The sequence below is a fragment of the Erpetoichthys calabaricus genome, chromosome 1 (genome assembly GCF_900747795.2).
Source record: "Erpetoichthys calabaricus chromosome 1, fErpCal1.3, whole genome shotgun sequence".
Classification (NCBI taxonomy): domain Eukaryota; kingdom Metazoa; phylum Chordata; class Cladistia; order Polypteriformes; family Polypteridae; genus Erpetoichthys; species Erpetoichthys calabaricus.
This window is the reverse complement of record NC_041394.2, coordinates 262,142,117-262,158,574: the sequence shown is the minus strand read 5'-3', so window position 1 is coordinate 262,158,574 and position 16,458 is coordinate 262,142,117. Positions and strand designations below refer to the sequence as shown.

Genomic DNA, 16,458 nt, shown 5'->3' with positions numbered 1-16,458 from the left:
AATATTTTCTCATCACCGCTGTATGGATAATGAGAGATCTCCTCCTTCATTAGTTTGTTTGTAATAGGTATGATTTTAAAGAGCTATACAGCATCTATCTTTACACGCCATCTTTATCTTTACTCCTGCATTCTATTGGGGGTGGTGGTTTCCTAATCACAGGGACTCAATCTGTCACCGTCACCATATCTGTCAGTCAGTCAGTCATTATCCAATCCACTATATCCTAACACAGGGTCACAGGGGTCTGCTGGATATGCTAATATGACATGTCTACATCCCACTTGATGTCTTGCACCATTTCCTTGGGAGAGGTGGTCACCCTACAACCTCCTGTTTTTTATTGGCAATAACCTGAGTGAAGTATGATGTATGAAGTATTAAGTATGAGTGTAACTGTACACTCTTAAAAATAATGGTTCTTTAATTGCACTTTTTGGATATTTACTCGGTTGTGTGATCCCCCATAGCTCAATTGCTTGACAAAGCACCATTTCATTTTTGGAAGGGTTTGCGTATGAGGTGCTTTGAAAGACTTGTTACTGTGCACAAATTGGTATTTCACAAATCTGTTACCATCTGGTCATGCTTATTTATGGTACTTGTTACAGATTAAAATAAAAAAGAGGTTCTTTCTGGAATCTTCATTTGGATAGGTCTTCTGGGAACCAAAAATGGTTCCCTTATGGCATCACTATGAAGAGCACTCTGGCATCTTTATTTTTTAGAATGTAGTCATTGATTGTCACTGTGGTTGTTCAGTCTTTCTTTTTGTAAGTTTTGCTTGTGCCCTGCAAAGCCCCCTCTTGAAATTATTTTTTCCTTTAATATCCTCCCAACTTTTAGATGTAATGTTGTCTTTTACCAGATTGGTTTAGATGTTAAACCTATTTTTATCTTCCAGAGTCATATGCTGGCTTTACCTCAAGTTGAAATAAATGATCTGTTTGATGAAATGACAGGTTTATCAGACCTACTGTGAGGAGAGTACTGTTCATGTTTGCTTCCTCTGATGCAATGGTGTTAGTGCATTAATCCTTCCAGTTGATACTTAGAATTTTACACAAGGATGTTTGATGGGCTTTTAGATGGCTGGATAGCCTATGAATTGTCCCCATGTGCTTGAAGAGTAACTGCCCTATAGGCTCAAAGTTCTCTTTGATTGTAAATGTCATGGTCCTCTAAGATATTTTCCTTAATCTTGCATAAGATCCACTGGCACAATTCAGGCAGCATGATCTTATGATGGCAGAAATACACATTCTGTTGTTCCAAAGACAGCTGCAGGGAATGATATAGCCATACATACTCCAAGCCAGCATCCTATAAATGACAAGCTGCTAATGCAGCACACTTTCTTAGGGCCAGGTCTCTTTGCAAGGAATTCTCTGGGAATCCTGACAATAACTAAAGAGACTGCAACCATACCAAACAAAAAGGCTTGTAAATGGACATTGGTAACTCACATGCATTGATGATTAAGTGCTGTGACTGTTAACAGCATTGTACAGTAAATTACACTCCCATATTTCTACACTTGATTTCCACTTTAAAAAATGCATGTTATGAAATACCTAAGTGCTGTGTATTTTTAATTTGCAAGCTGAAAACAATAGGGCAAAAGTGAATTTTTAGAACATGAAATGTATGTAGATCTGTGAATTACTATGCTTATATTGCTCTGAGGAAATACAGTAGAACAATTTTATTCACTGTACATTTTTTGTCATTATGAACAGATTAATATATATTTTCAACTAGTCCCCTTCTTATTTTTCCCTAGAATGAAGAGAACTGCCTTGCCCTTCAAGACCAATATGAAAGTGAACTAAAGGAAAAACGATCAGACCACTTAATTTGGTTACTTTTTTCTCATCAAATGAAAAATGCTTTAGTCATCCAACCAACTGATAATGCACAGGTATATGCATTTATTGATGGGGGCACCACTAACCACCATCCCAAAATGAAACAAATGACAGGAGAACTGAAATATACTGAACTAAACAAATATTCACACAAGCATATAAATATACAGTATATGTGTGTGAGTGTGTGTAGTTTCATTTAATCAAAAGCTAAGACAGTGATGACTAATTGTAGTGAATATATAATAATGATAATTCTTTATATTTATAGAGTGCTTTTCTCACTACCGTCCTGGGTATGATGTTAATCTGCATCCAGCCCTGCATGTAGGCCCTCCAACCTGCAGAGAAAAACTTGGGGGTTGGTGGCAGAATTGGCACTCCAGCCACCATGAAAAAACCTCATACAGTTCCACTCCATCTGAACTAGTGTGGTGCTGAGGTGTCACCTGTTGCATGGCTACACTTGGGTCCTAATCTGAGATTCTGAGTTGGTTCGTCATGTGGTGGGTGCGGCAATGCACTAACAGCGTGTGCTCCTAACCTCTTTCTCGCTACTCAAAGCTCTCTCCTTACATGGAGGACCTGAGATGCAAACCCATGTTCTACTTCCTATATATATTATCAGCAGACCCCGTGACCCTGTGTTCGGATTCAGCGGGTTGGAAAATGGATTGATGGATATATATATATATATATATATATATATATATATATATATATATATACACACATACAATATAAAATTAAATAAATGCAAACAAACTTGTACTGTTGTACTAGAACGGTTTAATACAGGTTCCTTTGTCCCATCTTACCATCCTAGAGGAACTTCCATGGACTAACCATTAACATCCCCATCTTCCTCTCTCTTCAGAAACTCAGTACTGCCAACTGAAAGTTCAAAGTAACTCCGCAGGATGCAAACACACTGAACTATACTGAATTGCTTCAGGGCTTTATGAACTTACTTGGATTAATGGTTTCCATATTCCCACCTTTTCAAAAAACATTTTTTCTAGGCTTTCTGACCTCATTTTTAATTAGTAGAACCCCAGAAGTGCCTATATTAATCAAGTATCTTAGAGTATAAAAACATTCTTTACGGGCTTAAAATTTTCTGAGTGGCACAAATTTGGGACTAGGAGGAGGAGGAGGAAGTTGGCAGCGTGCGCTGATAGCTCATTGCTGCACCAACGTCATGACAAACCACCTGGATTGGGACACTAGTGCAGAGGATGGCACTTTAGCACCCTGCTGGAACAGTGTGAGGTTTTTTGCAGTGGCTGGAGTAGAATGCTTTGTAAATACTCAGAAGTAGGAGTAATTCTTATCTTAGTGTTACTGTTAGTGCAATTTCTAGGAATAATTCTGAGATGCTTGATAAATATGAACTCAGATGCCTCGTGGAATGTCTCTTGTATTTTTCTAGCATCCTAGGAGAATGACGCAGACCCTATCCAAGTCTTTTTTTAACCTCTCTGTTACTGTGGTGTTCCTGAAATATCCTTTTCTAGGCATCCCTTACAATCTTGACAAACACTTTTGTATATATTATACATGGACTGTCCATTAATTAATGTGGGTTTTTTTACTCATTAGATGGCCTATGACTTGTGCCTTTCCAGTGTTTGCTGTTCCCCTTGCAATCTGTTGTCAGCAATATATGCAGCAATCTTGCGTTCATCTTCCATAAATTCCACTGTTCCTTGGTTGAATTCTCTGAGAATTTGCAGTGTGCCCAGCATTGAACTCTCAAGTTGACATATGACAGAGTAGTCAGCCATTGAGCACTTGCAATCCAGTGGCCTAATACAGTGAGTGGGAAGGCCAATATTTAGTGCATGGAGTTAGAAAATAAGCAAAGACAATGGAAAATAAAACCAAACTGCATCTGTAGTGTTCTGGAACTGAGTAAGAAACCTCAATGCAACAGTTAGGGGCTTGTACTGTACTTTGTATCAGTGTTTACGTTTGATGTTTGTAGTCTGTGCATATTAATATAATTGGTGGCTCTACATGTGTGAATGCGATGTACATGATGGTTCCCTTCAATTAACTGTTCCCTGGTTCTGACTGGTACTTTCCGTGCACATAATTATTCCAGGATAGGCTCCAGTTCCCCAGAAATATTTAGTGAAAATGGCATATAATCTGTATATACTGTATTTAATGCAAAGTGAACTCACTCGCTCACTCACCAACAAAAACTCTGTTTCCTGTTTAGTTAAAAAGCTGAAATTTGTCAATATGGCACATATACATCAGAAGATGTCAACTAAGAAAGGATACTTTAATATATCAATATTTAGGGGCCAGGGCATAACATAGAGGTGGTGGACATCATATATAGTTTATGACATTATTTCTTTTCACCTGCTCTTATCTGTATAATGTTTAAAACTCTGTGTTCTCTAAATGGGACATGTAAATGTACAGCCTGTAAACGTCAATGCTGTATGTAATAAGTTAAAGTAAACCATAATTCAATGTATATTACTTTGATCTAATCCCTCTTAAACTTTATAATGTTACAAGATTATAGATCAGACTGTAACATTCAAATCTGATTGAAGCTACCATTTTTACCATTTGATATATACTGTATATATACTTGGTTCCTCAAATAGTACTTCTGATACATCCAATTAACCGTCAACACTATAACTGAGGCCGAGTGTCTTAGGAGATTTCCTCAGTGAAGCCAAATAACACAACAAGGGAATGAATAAAAGAACTCCAAACCAACCCTCTTTTTCATTTTTATTCTATGAACTTATTTTCATTTTTGTAAATCACTGCAATAGAAAACAAATTAGAAATTAATGGGCAATTTCAGGAAAGAAAATTAGTCAGTTTAAAAAAGTTAAACTAATGGATGTTGAATCATTCATTTTCCAAACAAGGTTAATTTAATACTAAAACAATGGAAGCTAGAGACCACCCCAGCAACGTCAAGTCAAGGCAGGAACCAAACCCAGAAAGCATTTTAATTATTTCATTTAACTAAAATCATTTCTGGAATTTAATTATCTGAAAATGTAAATTCCTCAATGTTTACCAGGTCAGTGACTAATAATGCACACATAAATTTCTGTGTTTTCATTATGTGCAATTAATTATGTTTCAGAGGTGTCAGCCTTACTATGATTGCTACACTTTATAGAATAAGAAATAATTGAAAAATAATAATGACTTGATTAGTTTGTAACTTAAATTTTAGGCCCATGAAGAAGGCTTTACTGAAGAAGATGCAAATGTGAAAACTGGTAACAAGCCTGAAGCTCACTCAGAGATTTCAGCAGTGGAAGAAGAAACCCATCAAATAATTCTGACCCAACAAGAAGAAAACGAGATCTGCTCTGGTAAATTAATATCATTTTTTTTATTTAATCTAGGTTGTTGCTTGTGTGACCTTTTAAGTGAAATAAAAACAAAAACTGTGGATTTGGTTTTAAAAGTAAATGGCATGTTCTCTAGGTAAAAATCAAACAATCATTTTTTTCAACTATAGATAGAATTGCATGGATACGATGTTTTGTTAATACAGTACAGCATTTAAAATGATTGTCTCCTAATTTCCAAACTACATGGAACGCTGTCCTGGGGAGTTGACGTGGTCAGGTCCAAGGCTCCACCCTAAAACAATAAGATAAGAAAGGGACAGGGAGGTGCTGTCCTGACGCCATCTCTGCGTACGCCAGGGTGTGAGGTATCGTGGAAATGTGCGTGGCTTTACGCCAAGTTTAGGTTTTATACATCGCGATTTGAGTGTGGAAACATTCATACGCAACATTTCTGTGTGTACGCATTGTTTATACATGAGGCCCCAGGGGCCTCATGCATAACGCCATGCGTAGAATTCGCTCTTTAACATGACGTAAGCACAAAAGCGGAAATGTGCTTACGCACAAAAAAATCCAGATGCATAAATCTGTGCGAACGCCAACTTCCACGTTCTTCCGCTCCATAAATCCCGGTCAGCATGAAAAGTAACGCACGTGCACGTGCCTTCTGTCTCGCCCCAACTCCTCCCAGAATTTAAATATGCAAATCAATATAAATAGCCCTTAAGCTCAGCGTTCTGTGAAAAGGCAATGGTAAAAGCAAGGGGGAAAATAGAATTTCAGCGAATACCAGGTGGAGGCAAGGAAAAACATACTATTTGTTGGTTTAAACAGTGGTATAAACAACAAAAGGAAGTTGATCGAGTGACATAGCATGTTGGAGAAACTCGAAAGCTGAAGTTCACAAAGTTGCACACTGTTGAAAAGGTGAGTCGTAGCTTACCGTCTGAGTGTCATATGAAAGCTTATTAGGGTACAGAGAAAAAAAAGGCACACAGGGGGAAAAAAGCACAAAATGTTAACTTTAATCTCGAAATTTCCACTTTAATCACGTAGTTTATTTTGTCATTAAAGTAGAACATCATAATCTTCATCTTAAAATCGTTTAATGTTTAGTTTCTCAAATCCCATTGTAACTAAAGTAGCACGTTAAATGCTTTGTTCTGTATTTGATCTTCTATGTGCTCTATGTGTGTGAATCATTACATGCTTCTGGGCTTTCTCTTCCTCCGACAGGACACAGAATCCATTACATTCGTGATATTATAGCTCTCTGAGTAATTAAAATACTGAAATGTATATGTGATATAATTTTCATGATGATAAGAATTAAATCATGTTATTAAACATGGGAACACGGTGGCGCAGTGATTGTTCATGTCTAACGCAAGATGCTTGCTGTGCCGTGCGCGACCTTCGATGAAATTCTTTATTGCAGCAGTACTGTCTCTTTCAAACGTACTAACCTCCAATTCCTGTCTACTTTTCTTTCTCTAAATACCCAATCGCCACACAATCAGCTCTGTAATAGACGTTAAGCCATCTGTAAGCTTAGAATGCCGATTCTTCAAAACTTTTAAGGAACATTGAAAAATCTTCGTAGTAAGTGTTTAATTATTCTATCCGTCTATCCTTCCAGTGTCACGTCAGCACCTGCAAGAATACAGCGCGAGGCAGGAACAATCAGTGAACGGATTGCCAGTGGCTCGCTAGCACTGGCACCGTGTCCTCACATGTTTAATTATTAACAATATAGATTATTTAAATGAAGTTAAAGTTTTATCTGTATAATATAATACACATATTTTGCTGCATTTCATCTTAAAAATGATGTTGTCATCATATGTAAATACGCGCTTTATAAAGTGGCTCAGGTTGTGCAATATTATAACTGTGTCGCAAGTTTACAGTGAGATAATTGTACTTATAAGTCCAAACAGTTCTACAAGGAGCACTTGATGGACTAATTGAATGCATTTACAGTTCTTGGGATGAAACTGTTTCTGAACTGCGAGGTCCGTACAGGAAAGGCTCTGAACTCAGGGCAATTCAATAGACAGCATGGCTGAAGCAGCGTGTGCTTGATGCTGTATACCGATAATTTTCTTTCCTAATCAACTGCTGTACACACTCAGATACAGTGATATAAATACTCCGAGTGGTGCAGTGAGAGTAATATGGAAAAAGATGATCTGCTGTGGCAACCCCTAACGGCAGCAGCTGAAAGAAGATGAAGAAGGTGAAGTGAGTGTACCAACGCTAAAGTGTATTTGGAATAGTTTGACCATTCTGTGGACCATTATATTGTTACAGGTTAAATATAATCAGATGCATTACACTAATAAACAATATGCAGTTAGTTTCAGTGTATTTATAAAGCTGCGTCAGGGATGTGGATCTAAAAAAGAAAGGATAACCACACAGGAATGGTAGCACTGCTTTGACATTGGGTGCCGCCAGTCTGCAAAACCGAGCAGAGAACTTGCGTATGACAGGGTATGAGCTACCCTAGAAATGAACGTGGAAATGTTCTCACGCAACATTTTTGTGCGTACGCACCATTTATACATGAGACCCCAGGGCAGGGAGCATCTAGAGCACTTCCAGGTGCCTTATAAAAGGAGCCAGCAGCCACTACTCAGGAAGCCAGATTCGGGAAGTGGAGGACAAAGCTTGCCAGGAGGAGTAGAGGTGGACAGGAAGAGAAAAGAAAGAAAGAAAGAAAGAAAGAAAGAAAGAAAGAAAGAAAGAAAGAAAGAAAGAAAGAAAGAAAGAAGAAAGAAAGAAAGAAAGAAAGAAAGAAGAAAGAAAGAAAGAAAGGACTAAGCATTTTGTGCCATTTGGTACTCTGCTGTGCTGTGGGTAGTGAAGGAAGCGCTCCCACGTGTAAATAAACTGTGTGGCAAACATGTGTCTGCATCGGGGTTAGGGGGGCTGTATACGCCCCAGGCTTCACAATATATGTGTATTTATACTGTATATATATAGTACTATCATGTCACACAAGCAGCAACTGTCATAGCAAATGTAAAAAAAGGTATTTGTCTCTTGAATTCATATTCAGTGTGGAGGGGAAGTACCTTTTCAGGGTACACAGAAGGTCCATCATGCAATGGAGGAGGCTAATACGTTTAGCATCTCTGTGCTGTGACCAGATAGCAGTAAGAAGGATGATGTTTGGTAGGTGGTTAGCCCATGGGCAATGTATTAGTAATGTGTTATATGCCGAAACAATTCCTGAATTAGCTGGTTATGGTAAGAGAATGATTGTCCACCCTAGTGGCCAAATGTTTATGCTTGAGAAGTGAAATATAGAAAAAAAATCAGTCTATGAAAAGTTTGGTTCTATATAAAAGGGCACAAGCGATGGTGAGGAAAATTATTAAAAGCAAGAAAAGAGAGTTCTGGAGGAAATTGTGGAGGAAACTGTCCAAGTTATCCAGATTATTTGGTAACCATTGATAGATAGCTGTCTTTTTGGTTTTAACAACAAGTGAAAAGTATTTATATCATGAAATTAAATCCTGTTTTCCTTATTGTAAGAATAATTTATTTATCAAAGAATTTGTATTTATGATTTTTAGCTTATTTTAAGAAATCTTGTCATGTAAATTTTGCTTACCCCATTGGTAGATTTTGTTTTTTGCTAAATAAAGGCAAAACAACTCCCATTTAAAGTTTTTTATCTAGCTTTTGCATATGCATTTTTTGCATTGTGCTCATTATCTGTTGTTTGCATTATTCTAGTTTCTGCTGTCCATGGGTGCCATGCAAGTCAGAATTTCATTGCACTGTATAGACACTGCAGTGCCCGTTGCATTGTATACTACACACATTATTGTGAGCTTTACTAGGATGACGCTTCTGTGATTGTCAGTACTGGCATTAATAATAGATATTCATCTACTTGTCAGATCAATCCTGGCACAGGGGGCTAGAGCCTTTCCTAGCAGTAGCAGAGACAAAGCAGGAACCAAACGTCCAATCAACTGATTTAAATGATAAAGAAAGAAAATATTAGACAAATATGAGGGATGTTCAAAAGGTTTCTACATAGTTACCTTCATTTGCAATGCAATCTTCCCAGCGTCGTACCAACTTTTTAATGCCCAATGACTACTCCCACCTTCACCGTTTCCAATGAAAATGCAAAAGTGCAGAAACTTTTTGAGCATCCCTTGTAATTACAGGTATGAGTGGCATGGTAGCATGGTGATTAGCTCTACTGTCTTAATGACTGAATGTTCTGATTTCAAATTATGTACCACAGTGTTGTCGGTATAGAGTTTGTATGTTCTCCCCATCTCTCTGTTTGTATGGATTTTCTTCCAACATCCCTAAAGGTTTGTAGGTTAGTGAACTGGCCCTGTGCTGAACTGATGCCCTGCCTAAGAATGATTCAACTCTGCTAGCACATACTACCATGATAGGCTCTTGCACTTCATGACCGTGAATTGAATTAGTGGGTTTAAGATTAGTATCTAATTTTTTTCTGCATTCTCTAGCATGTGGAAATGCCCTTACTGCTAATGAAATACCCTACTTGGAAGTCATGGGAACTGAAGATATGACTGAGGAATACAGTAAATTAGATGAAATTTGTGTGGAAGGAGATGTAAGTGGACACATCCCAAACTATGAAAAGCAAGGTTCCCTCATTGCATCTGCATGGAGCAAAGATACAGAAGATATCAGAGACACTGAGGTAGTTTACAAATGTAAATGTAATATGCCTAATGATTAAATATAATTGCCAGTGATATCATTTATAGATGTAGAAAATTCAAATTGTCTGAAATGGAATTATACCTAAACATGGTGATTACATTTTGATTCTATGACAGAAAACTTAGTGATCATTTTCAGACTTAAGTTTGTGTAATTAATAAGATTTTGAAAATTTGCCAGTGGGTGGATTTAGTACATGAAAATACAGGATGCTTTTATTTAGATCAATGATATAAGGCTTAGACCTAAAATCATGTATATTATATACAAGAAAAGAGTATGTTAGCTTCCTCCATATAGAAAAGAGGCCCCTTCATCTTGTCAGTAGCAGTTTACTCCTATACTTGGGTTTGCATTCATATTTGCATTTCACAGTGGTTGTATAAAGCATCTGACATAATGGATATGGCAAAAGTAATTGCTAGGTGAGATCAATACTTTTTTCCCTTTCATGTGCAACAGCAGCATCATCACACGACACTGCGGTGTCCTGTTTTGAAAGTGTCTGCCTGCTTTTCTCTCAAATGGATGTGCTATAATGATAGAATTTTGAAGACTAGATACAAAAAACAAATGTGAACAAATGGCACACAGTCACTATACACTGAAGAAATCATAGAAGGTTTCAAAAAATTGTAGGATGAATCGTGCCAAATCAATACCCTGCTACTACTTGAAGTGTCCTCTCTTCTGGTCAGGATTCTGTATGTTAAAATAAACTTTTTTCTCCATGAGTCTGCAGCTGTCTATGGTCTTCCTCAAAATGACAACTGCATTTTCTAAGGCAATTTTAATTCAACTGAACATTTGCTAATGCGGTTTATTTATGCTATCATAAATGTGAAAATTCAAAACAAAGTATTATATACTCTTTCAGATTTAAAATGTTGTAGAATCATGCATTGAATCTGCAAGTAAACTGGAGTCTCGAGCAACGTCAAATTAAGACCCAGATAGGCCTAAGGGGGTCAAAACTCAAAAGGCCCCCCTCACCTCACCTTATTACCCCAATAGGCAAATGCATATACTCACACTCTACGAAACTTCACATACTGTGTGTCGATAGTAAATCAGAAACAGGGATTAAACTAAAAAATATTTCAAAACTTTACATCAGGGCAATGTAAATATGTATTATCTAAATGCCTTACCTTAACCTTTCTTGTTTCTATTTGTCTGTTTTATTTCATTCTGTCTGTTATTAGATGCAACTGAGAAGGCAAATTTCATGTTTTCTTGTGTAAACATGACTCAATAAAGAAACCTTAAACCTTAAACTTGTTCATTAGTGTGCTACAGTCAGTGCTTGAAGAGGAAACAAGTAATTACCAGTACTCTCTGTTTTTGTCAGTTTTATCTTCATTCTCCTCGCAATGTGTTAACCATTTTTCACAATTTCATACTCAAGCGGGGGGAGATTTGAGCAAACTGAATTTCATATGTTAATAGACAGGGAGCATCCCCATTGGAGTTTTGAGTGCAATGTTATTTTCAAATTTTATCGATGAGGGAATTTCAGAGTTTCTTGTGCTATTTTAAGTGTACTGTATTGTTTTGAAGAGAAGGTAGTTCCTTGGGGCTCAGAGTGCAAGGTGCTGGCATATTTTTTCCTTGCTTATGCTAAGGCTCCTTGGTGATCTGGGCCCTAAAGCACTAGGACAGATTACCCTGATGGTAGATCCGGAGTTGCCTGGAGCTGCCACTGCCTTTAAGTATGTGCTGCAGTGCAGGGACAACTGGTTCTGGTAGCAGGAATTCTTGTAGGAAGAGCATAGGAGTTACGAGGAGCATTAGAGGCCTGTGCAGTTAAAGTACTTTCAAACAGAGACTAAAAAGTGCTGTCCAATACACAGTATGATATAGAGGGAGAAAGTGAGCAGGTTAAGAGTATATCCTACGTATAGAAGCGAGGAAGAAAGAGTAAAATGAGAACAATGTAAGGTAAGAGAACAAGGAGTGTATATTTTGTAATTCTGTAAAAATAAGTAAACAGAACATCATACAGAGTTGGGGACCTAGTACCCCAGTTAATAAATTAGGTCTACACGAAATGCAATTTAAGAAATGGCAACAATAAGGATGTCTAGGGTCCTTGTGAGTCATGGTAACAAAAGGTTTCTTCTGTCTCTGAGTTATTAACAGTAAGAGTAATTCAAATGGACACAGACTTCTTTGTAGTTTAAGTAGCTCCTGCAGGTAGAAGTAATGGGACTTCCAGGGTTGTAACGTACATTACATTTTGTTCCAGGCCTTTTACATTTGCTTGTGAAATAGAGAACAGAGGTGGTCAGCAATCGCTTTCACCCTTGCCATGTGGTTGACCGTCTTACCTTGATCAAGCTGCTTAGATGCTCCCCAAGCTCTTGTGTGCAACAAGTGTTAGCATTTATAAGTGTGTCAAAGATTACACAAGACAAGACGGGGTGTCAGGACCTATTAAGGCATTCCCAAACAGGTGTCTAGGATTTGTTTACTGTTTGTTCATTCTCCTGGATTCTCCTTTTATTAGCTTCCATCCTTGCAATAAAGTGGCATCTGTTGTCCACAGTGTGAAATTCATATGATAGATAATTTAACAAGTGTTGGTGTATTAAATAAACTAGCTAGGCTACCCATCTAAGACGGGTTGAAATCTAAGTAATCAAGGTAGACCTCAGCATTACCATGTGCAGTGAACCATGCAATGCATGTGTCTCTGTTATATGCCAATTGGTATAGGATTCATAAAAGGAGTGTTAATGTTCGAGATGCCCCATCTATTGAAGTGACAATGGCAATGCATTTTATTACTACAGATATTTGAGATGGGCCCTCTTTTGGAATGACAAAGACTTAACAGCCGGATAGACGCACCTTTTATTAATGAATTTTCAAATACATCGTAATATCTAATATCTTATTGTAGGTTAGTGGTTATGCAAACAAATAAAATGCAAACATAGTGGCATATTAAATGAAGCTGTGGTGTGAGTACAGTGAGAAATATTATTGCACTGTAAGTACTTGTTCATATCATCTAACGCAACAAGTGTGCTTAAGACTAGATTTACCAAAACCTACGAAAACACTTGTAAATCTGGCCCACCTTAAATCCCTTTGCACTTCTCAGTCAGCGTCTTTTGTCTTGTAAATGCGCTGATAAAGACCAGCAGCAAGCAGCCTACTATTCCATCCCCCCACCGCCGCAGAACATGCACAAAGTTCACCCTGTTCCAGCCTTCATTATCTGGGAGTGAAGTGCTGAAGTTTTAGAATGGAAATAATAGATTGTTATTTTGGAACACATGCATGTTTCTACAATAATCTGTGTAAACACATTGTTAAAACAGAAACGTTTTTCATATTTTAGTAATAAATTACAAAATGTAGACATAAACTATATAATGTGTAAAGCCTGAAGTGCAAAGATCAAATAAACACTTTCACAAAAGGTTCAAAGATGATGCAATAGCTTCTGTGCCGCAGTGGTAAGAATTGCTGACTTATAATCAAGATCCTGACTGCCTCCTATATTTACCATTTTCAGTAGTGAGGTGCTCTTATTATACAATAAACACATACATTTGATTTGCGCCTGTAACAGCTGCTGTAAATGTATAGTACTAGTAAAAGTTACCATTTTGTTTTTCACTTTTATTCTCTCAGTCATGATCACGATACATACTACTGCCCTCCCCCAGGGATCTGACGCTGTTAATTTTTATCTGAAACTGGGAATAACTGTAGATGTGAGTGGTGTTTTGAGACAATCAAACTGGAAATTCTCTGATCTGGATGGATAAAAGCTGACACACAAACGCTGGTGAATCTGCCTTATTCGTATCTCATTGTCACTTGATTTTTATTATTCATTTTATTGAGTGTTCCTGCTTACACTGTAATATTAGTATGCGCCTTATGATCCATGATGTCAAAGCCACACTGACAAAAAAAACAGAGACATAGGTATATATGATAGTTGGAATTATTCATTTTATGACCTGTATAGTACATTTTGGAAAACATTGTGGCACGGATGCAACAGTATTCAAATTATTCATATTCATTCGCATACCTTCTTATGCTTGTAATCAGTGACCGCATTTTTTTCCCCCGATCTTGCCCAGTCTGCACAGGACTCCAGGACATGCAGAGGAAAGAATGTTCCTCTGCAAGATGAGCCATGAACGCTCTTCTTTTCTCAGTGGACCCTGTACATGCCTTGCACAGTACATGTGCGTTGATTGCTGCCAGGTCAAGCTTGTTATAGCACAAACAACCAGACACCTGTGTGCTCCTGCTAGCACTGAATAAGCTCACACCTTCTGGTGCATGCTGTCAGTGCAGCACCAGGGGAAAAAAAGAAAGACACAAATATATGTGACATTTTGAAGAAATTATTGTATGACCTGAATAGTACCAATCAGAAAATATCATCGCACTAATGCAATATTATTTGAAAACAAACACCGTCAGATCGTTATGTGTTACCAAATAACGATCTATTATTTCCATTGTAAAACTCCAGCACTTCACTCCCAGATCATGAAGGCATGAGCTGGGAGAACTTTGTGGCCGTTCTGTGGCGGTGGGGGGCTGGAATAGTAGGTTGCTTGCTGCTTGTCTTGATGGGCACATTTACAAGACAAAAGACACTGACTGAGAAGTGCGAAGGGACTTAAGGTGGGCCGGATTTACAAGTTTTTTCGTAGGCTTTGGTAATTCTAGTGTTAAAACTGGCTACTTTCCTATAGCATGAGGCAGAAGAAACTGGACAAACAGATAAGCAAAGACATGAGATTTTGCTGAGAGAAACGAATGAAGAACTGCCTCCTGGATCAGCCAAATCCACCAATTCACTTTTCAGAGAAGAACCTATACAAGCTGAAGATACAAAGAAAGAAGAGTTCTCATGCAAAGAAGTAAGATTTAATTGTACAAAAATATTTTCATCATGTACCAAAATAAACAGTTTTATTGTTTTAAAGTACAACAAAATTAGTTGATTATTGAAATGCATTGAATGAGTTAGGCTGGAGATTTTTCTGTTCCTTATATTCTATAAATGATAACATTATATCTAAAATGATGCTGCTGAATTTTCCTTTAGATGCATGACAAGCATCTAATAGCAGGTACACAAACAGAAACTTTCATAACTCACTTGTGCTACCCATCAGTCAAACATTTTTGTGTACACATTAGATGCTTGTGACATCCTTAAAGTATCATTTTATGAACATCTGTGGTGTTAAAATCATTCATTTTCTGTGCCTCTGGGCTGTAAAATTATGATCACAGCCAGTTATCAATTTTCCAAAGCATATCAAAACCTATTAATGTTCTTTTATTTTAAATGTTGTGCGCAGATATGATTTTTTTTGTATTCTTTATTACTTAATAATAGCAAAATCCATTTTATTTTGTGATTGTTACTCATTACTTCATACAGTAATTAAAATATTATATAATACCAATAGAAACGCTTTCCTTAAAAAGGATTTTTCATAAGAAATCAAGATGGACCCAAGACCCAAAATGACCAGTTTTTATTTTCATTACCATTAAATTTAGAAAAAAAAAGTTTAAATTATTGTAATTATTTCTTAAATGTCAGATAGGCATTGTGTATATTAAATTCTCCTTGTTTTCCTCTTCATGATCTGGTGGTCTGTGTAGGCTGTACTCCATATTTCTGAAATGGACAAGGAGGAGACAATGAGAAGTTTAGTGGATTTACAGAGAAAAGCTGAAAATAAACTTCAAAGGGACAAGGAAAGGCAGATGCTAAGGGTGGGTGATTCTTTTTTTCTTTTTAACCTCATGTGGCCTGTATTATTGACTAAATTCAGGTAAATCTATTTCTGGCAACTAAAGCTATAACATTTTTTATTTGAAGATAGAAAATAGGTTAATAGTAAAGTAGAACTCATTAATTGTAAATGATGGAATATAGTGCAAAGAAAAAGATACACAATAATTTCTCTAGCATATTTATCCAAATCAATTTAAACTTATAATCTAATTTTACAGTTATTTCCACATTTCAATCCTTAGTAAAGTAATTATTTTGCTTAAGGTCATGCAGTGAGCAAGTGGTGGTGATTGAACTGACAGCCTTGTGGCTTGCAGTCTCTAACACCTTAACCACAAGGCCACATAGCCTGATATTTTGTGAATGGTGTATAATATGTCCTGTTTAATACAGTATATAACTCAACTATTTACAGTACAGAAACTGAAACATGACTATTAACCTTTAAAAAATTCCTTAGGTCCAAGAGCGATTGTCTATAATGCGCAATAGGAAATCAGATGAAGATTTGCTGGGAAACAAAGAAGGTGATGGCTTCAGACATTTTACTGAAGACCTGAAAATGGTAAACACTTAAAAGCATAGCCTCATGCAATAACACTACTCGACAGAGAGTCTTTAAATAATCAACAGAAGTTGGGACACTGGTGCAAATTGTTTGCTTCACTTGGCAAGGCTTATTTTACTTTAGCTGCTGCAGAACATCTGTAGTTTGTAACCT

The 16,458-nt window shown here is 37.1% G+C and overlaps 1 protein-coding gene across 1 annotated transcript in view; it reads left to right on the top strand.

Annotated features, from left to right (window-relative positions):
* Positions 1 to 15,584, top strand: part of LOC127528782 (uncharacterized) — a 35,653-nt gene extending 20,069 nt beyond the window's left edge. Inside the window, exons 6-10 of the mRNA XM_051929683.1 lie at positions 1,784 to 1,921; positions 5,092 to 5,233; positions 9,721 to 9,920; positions 14,677 to 14,844; positions 15,540 to 15,584. Of these exons, the coding sequence (XP_051785643.1) occupies positions 1,784 to 1,921; positions 5,092 to 5,233; positions 9,721 to 9,920; positions 14,677 to 14,844; positions 15,540 to 15,584 (693 nt within the window). The remainder of the gene's footprint in view (positions 1 to 1,783; positions 1,922 to 5,091; positions 5,234 to 9,720; positions 9,921 to 14,676; positions 14,845 to 15,539) is intronic.
* Positions 15,585 to 16,458: the final 874 nt, after the last annotated feature.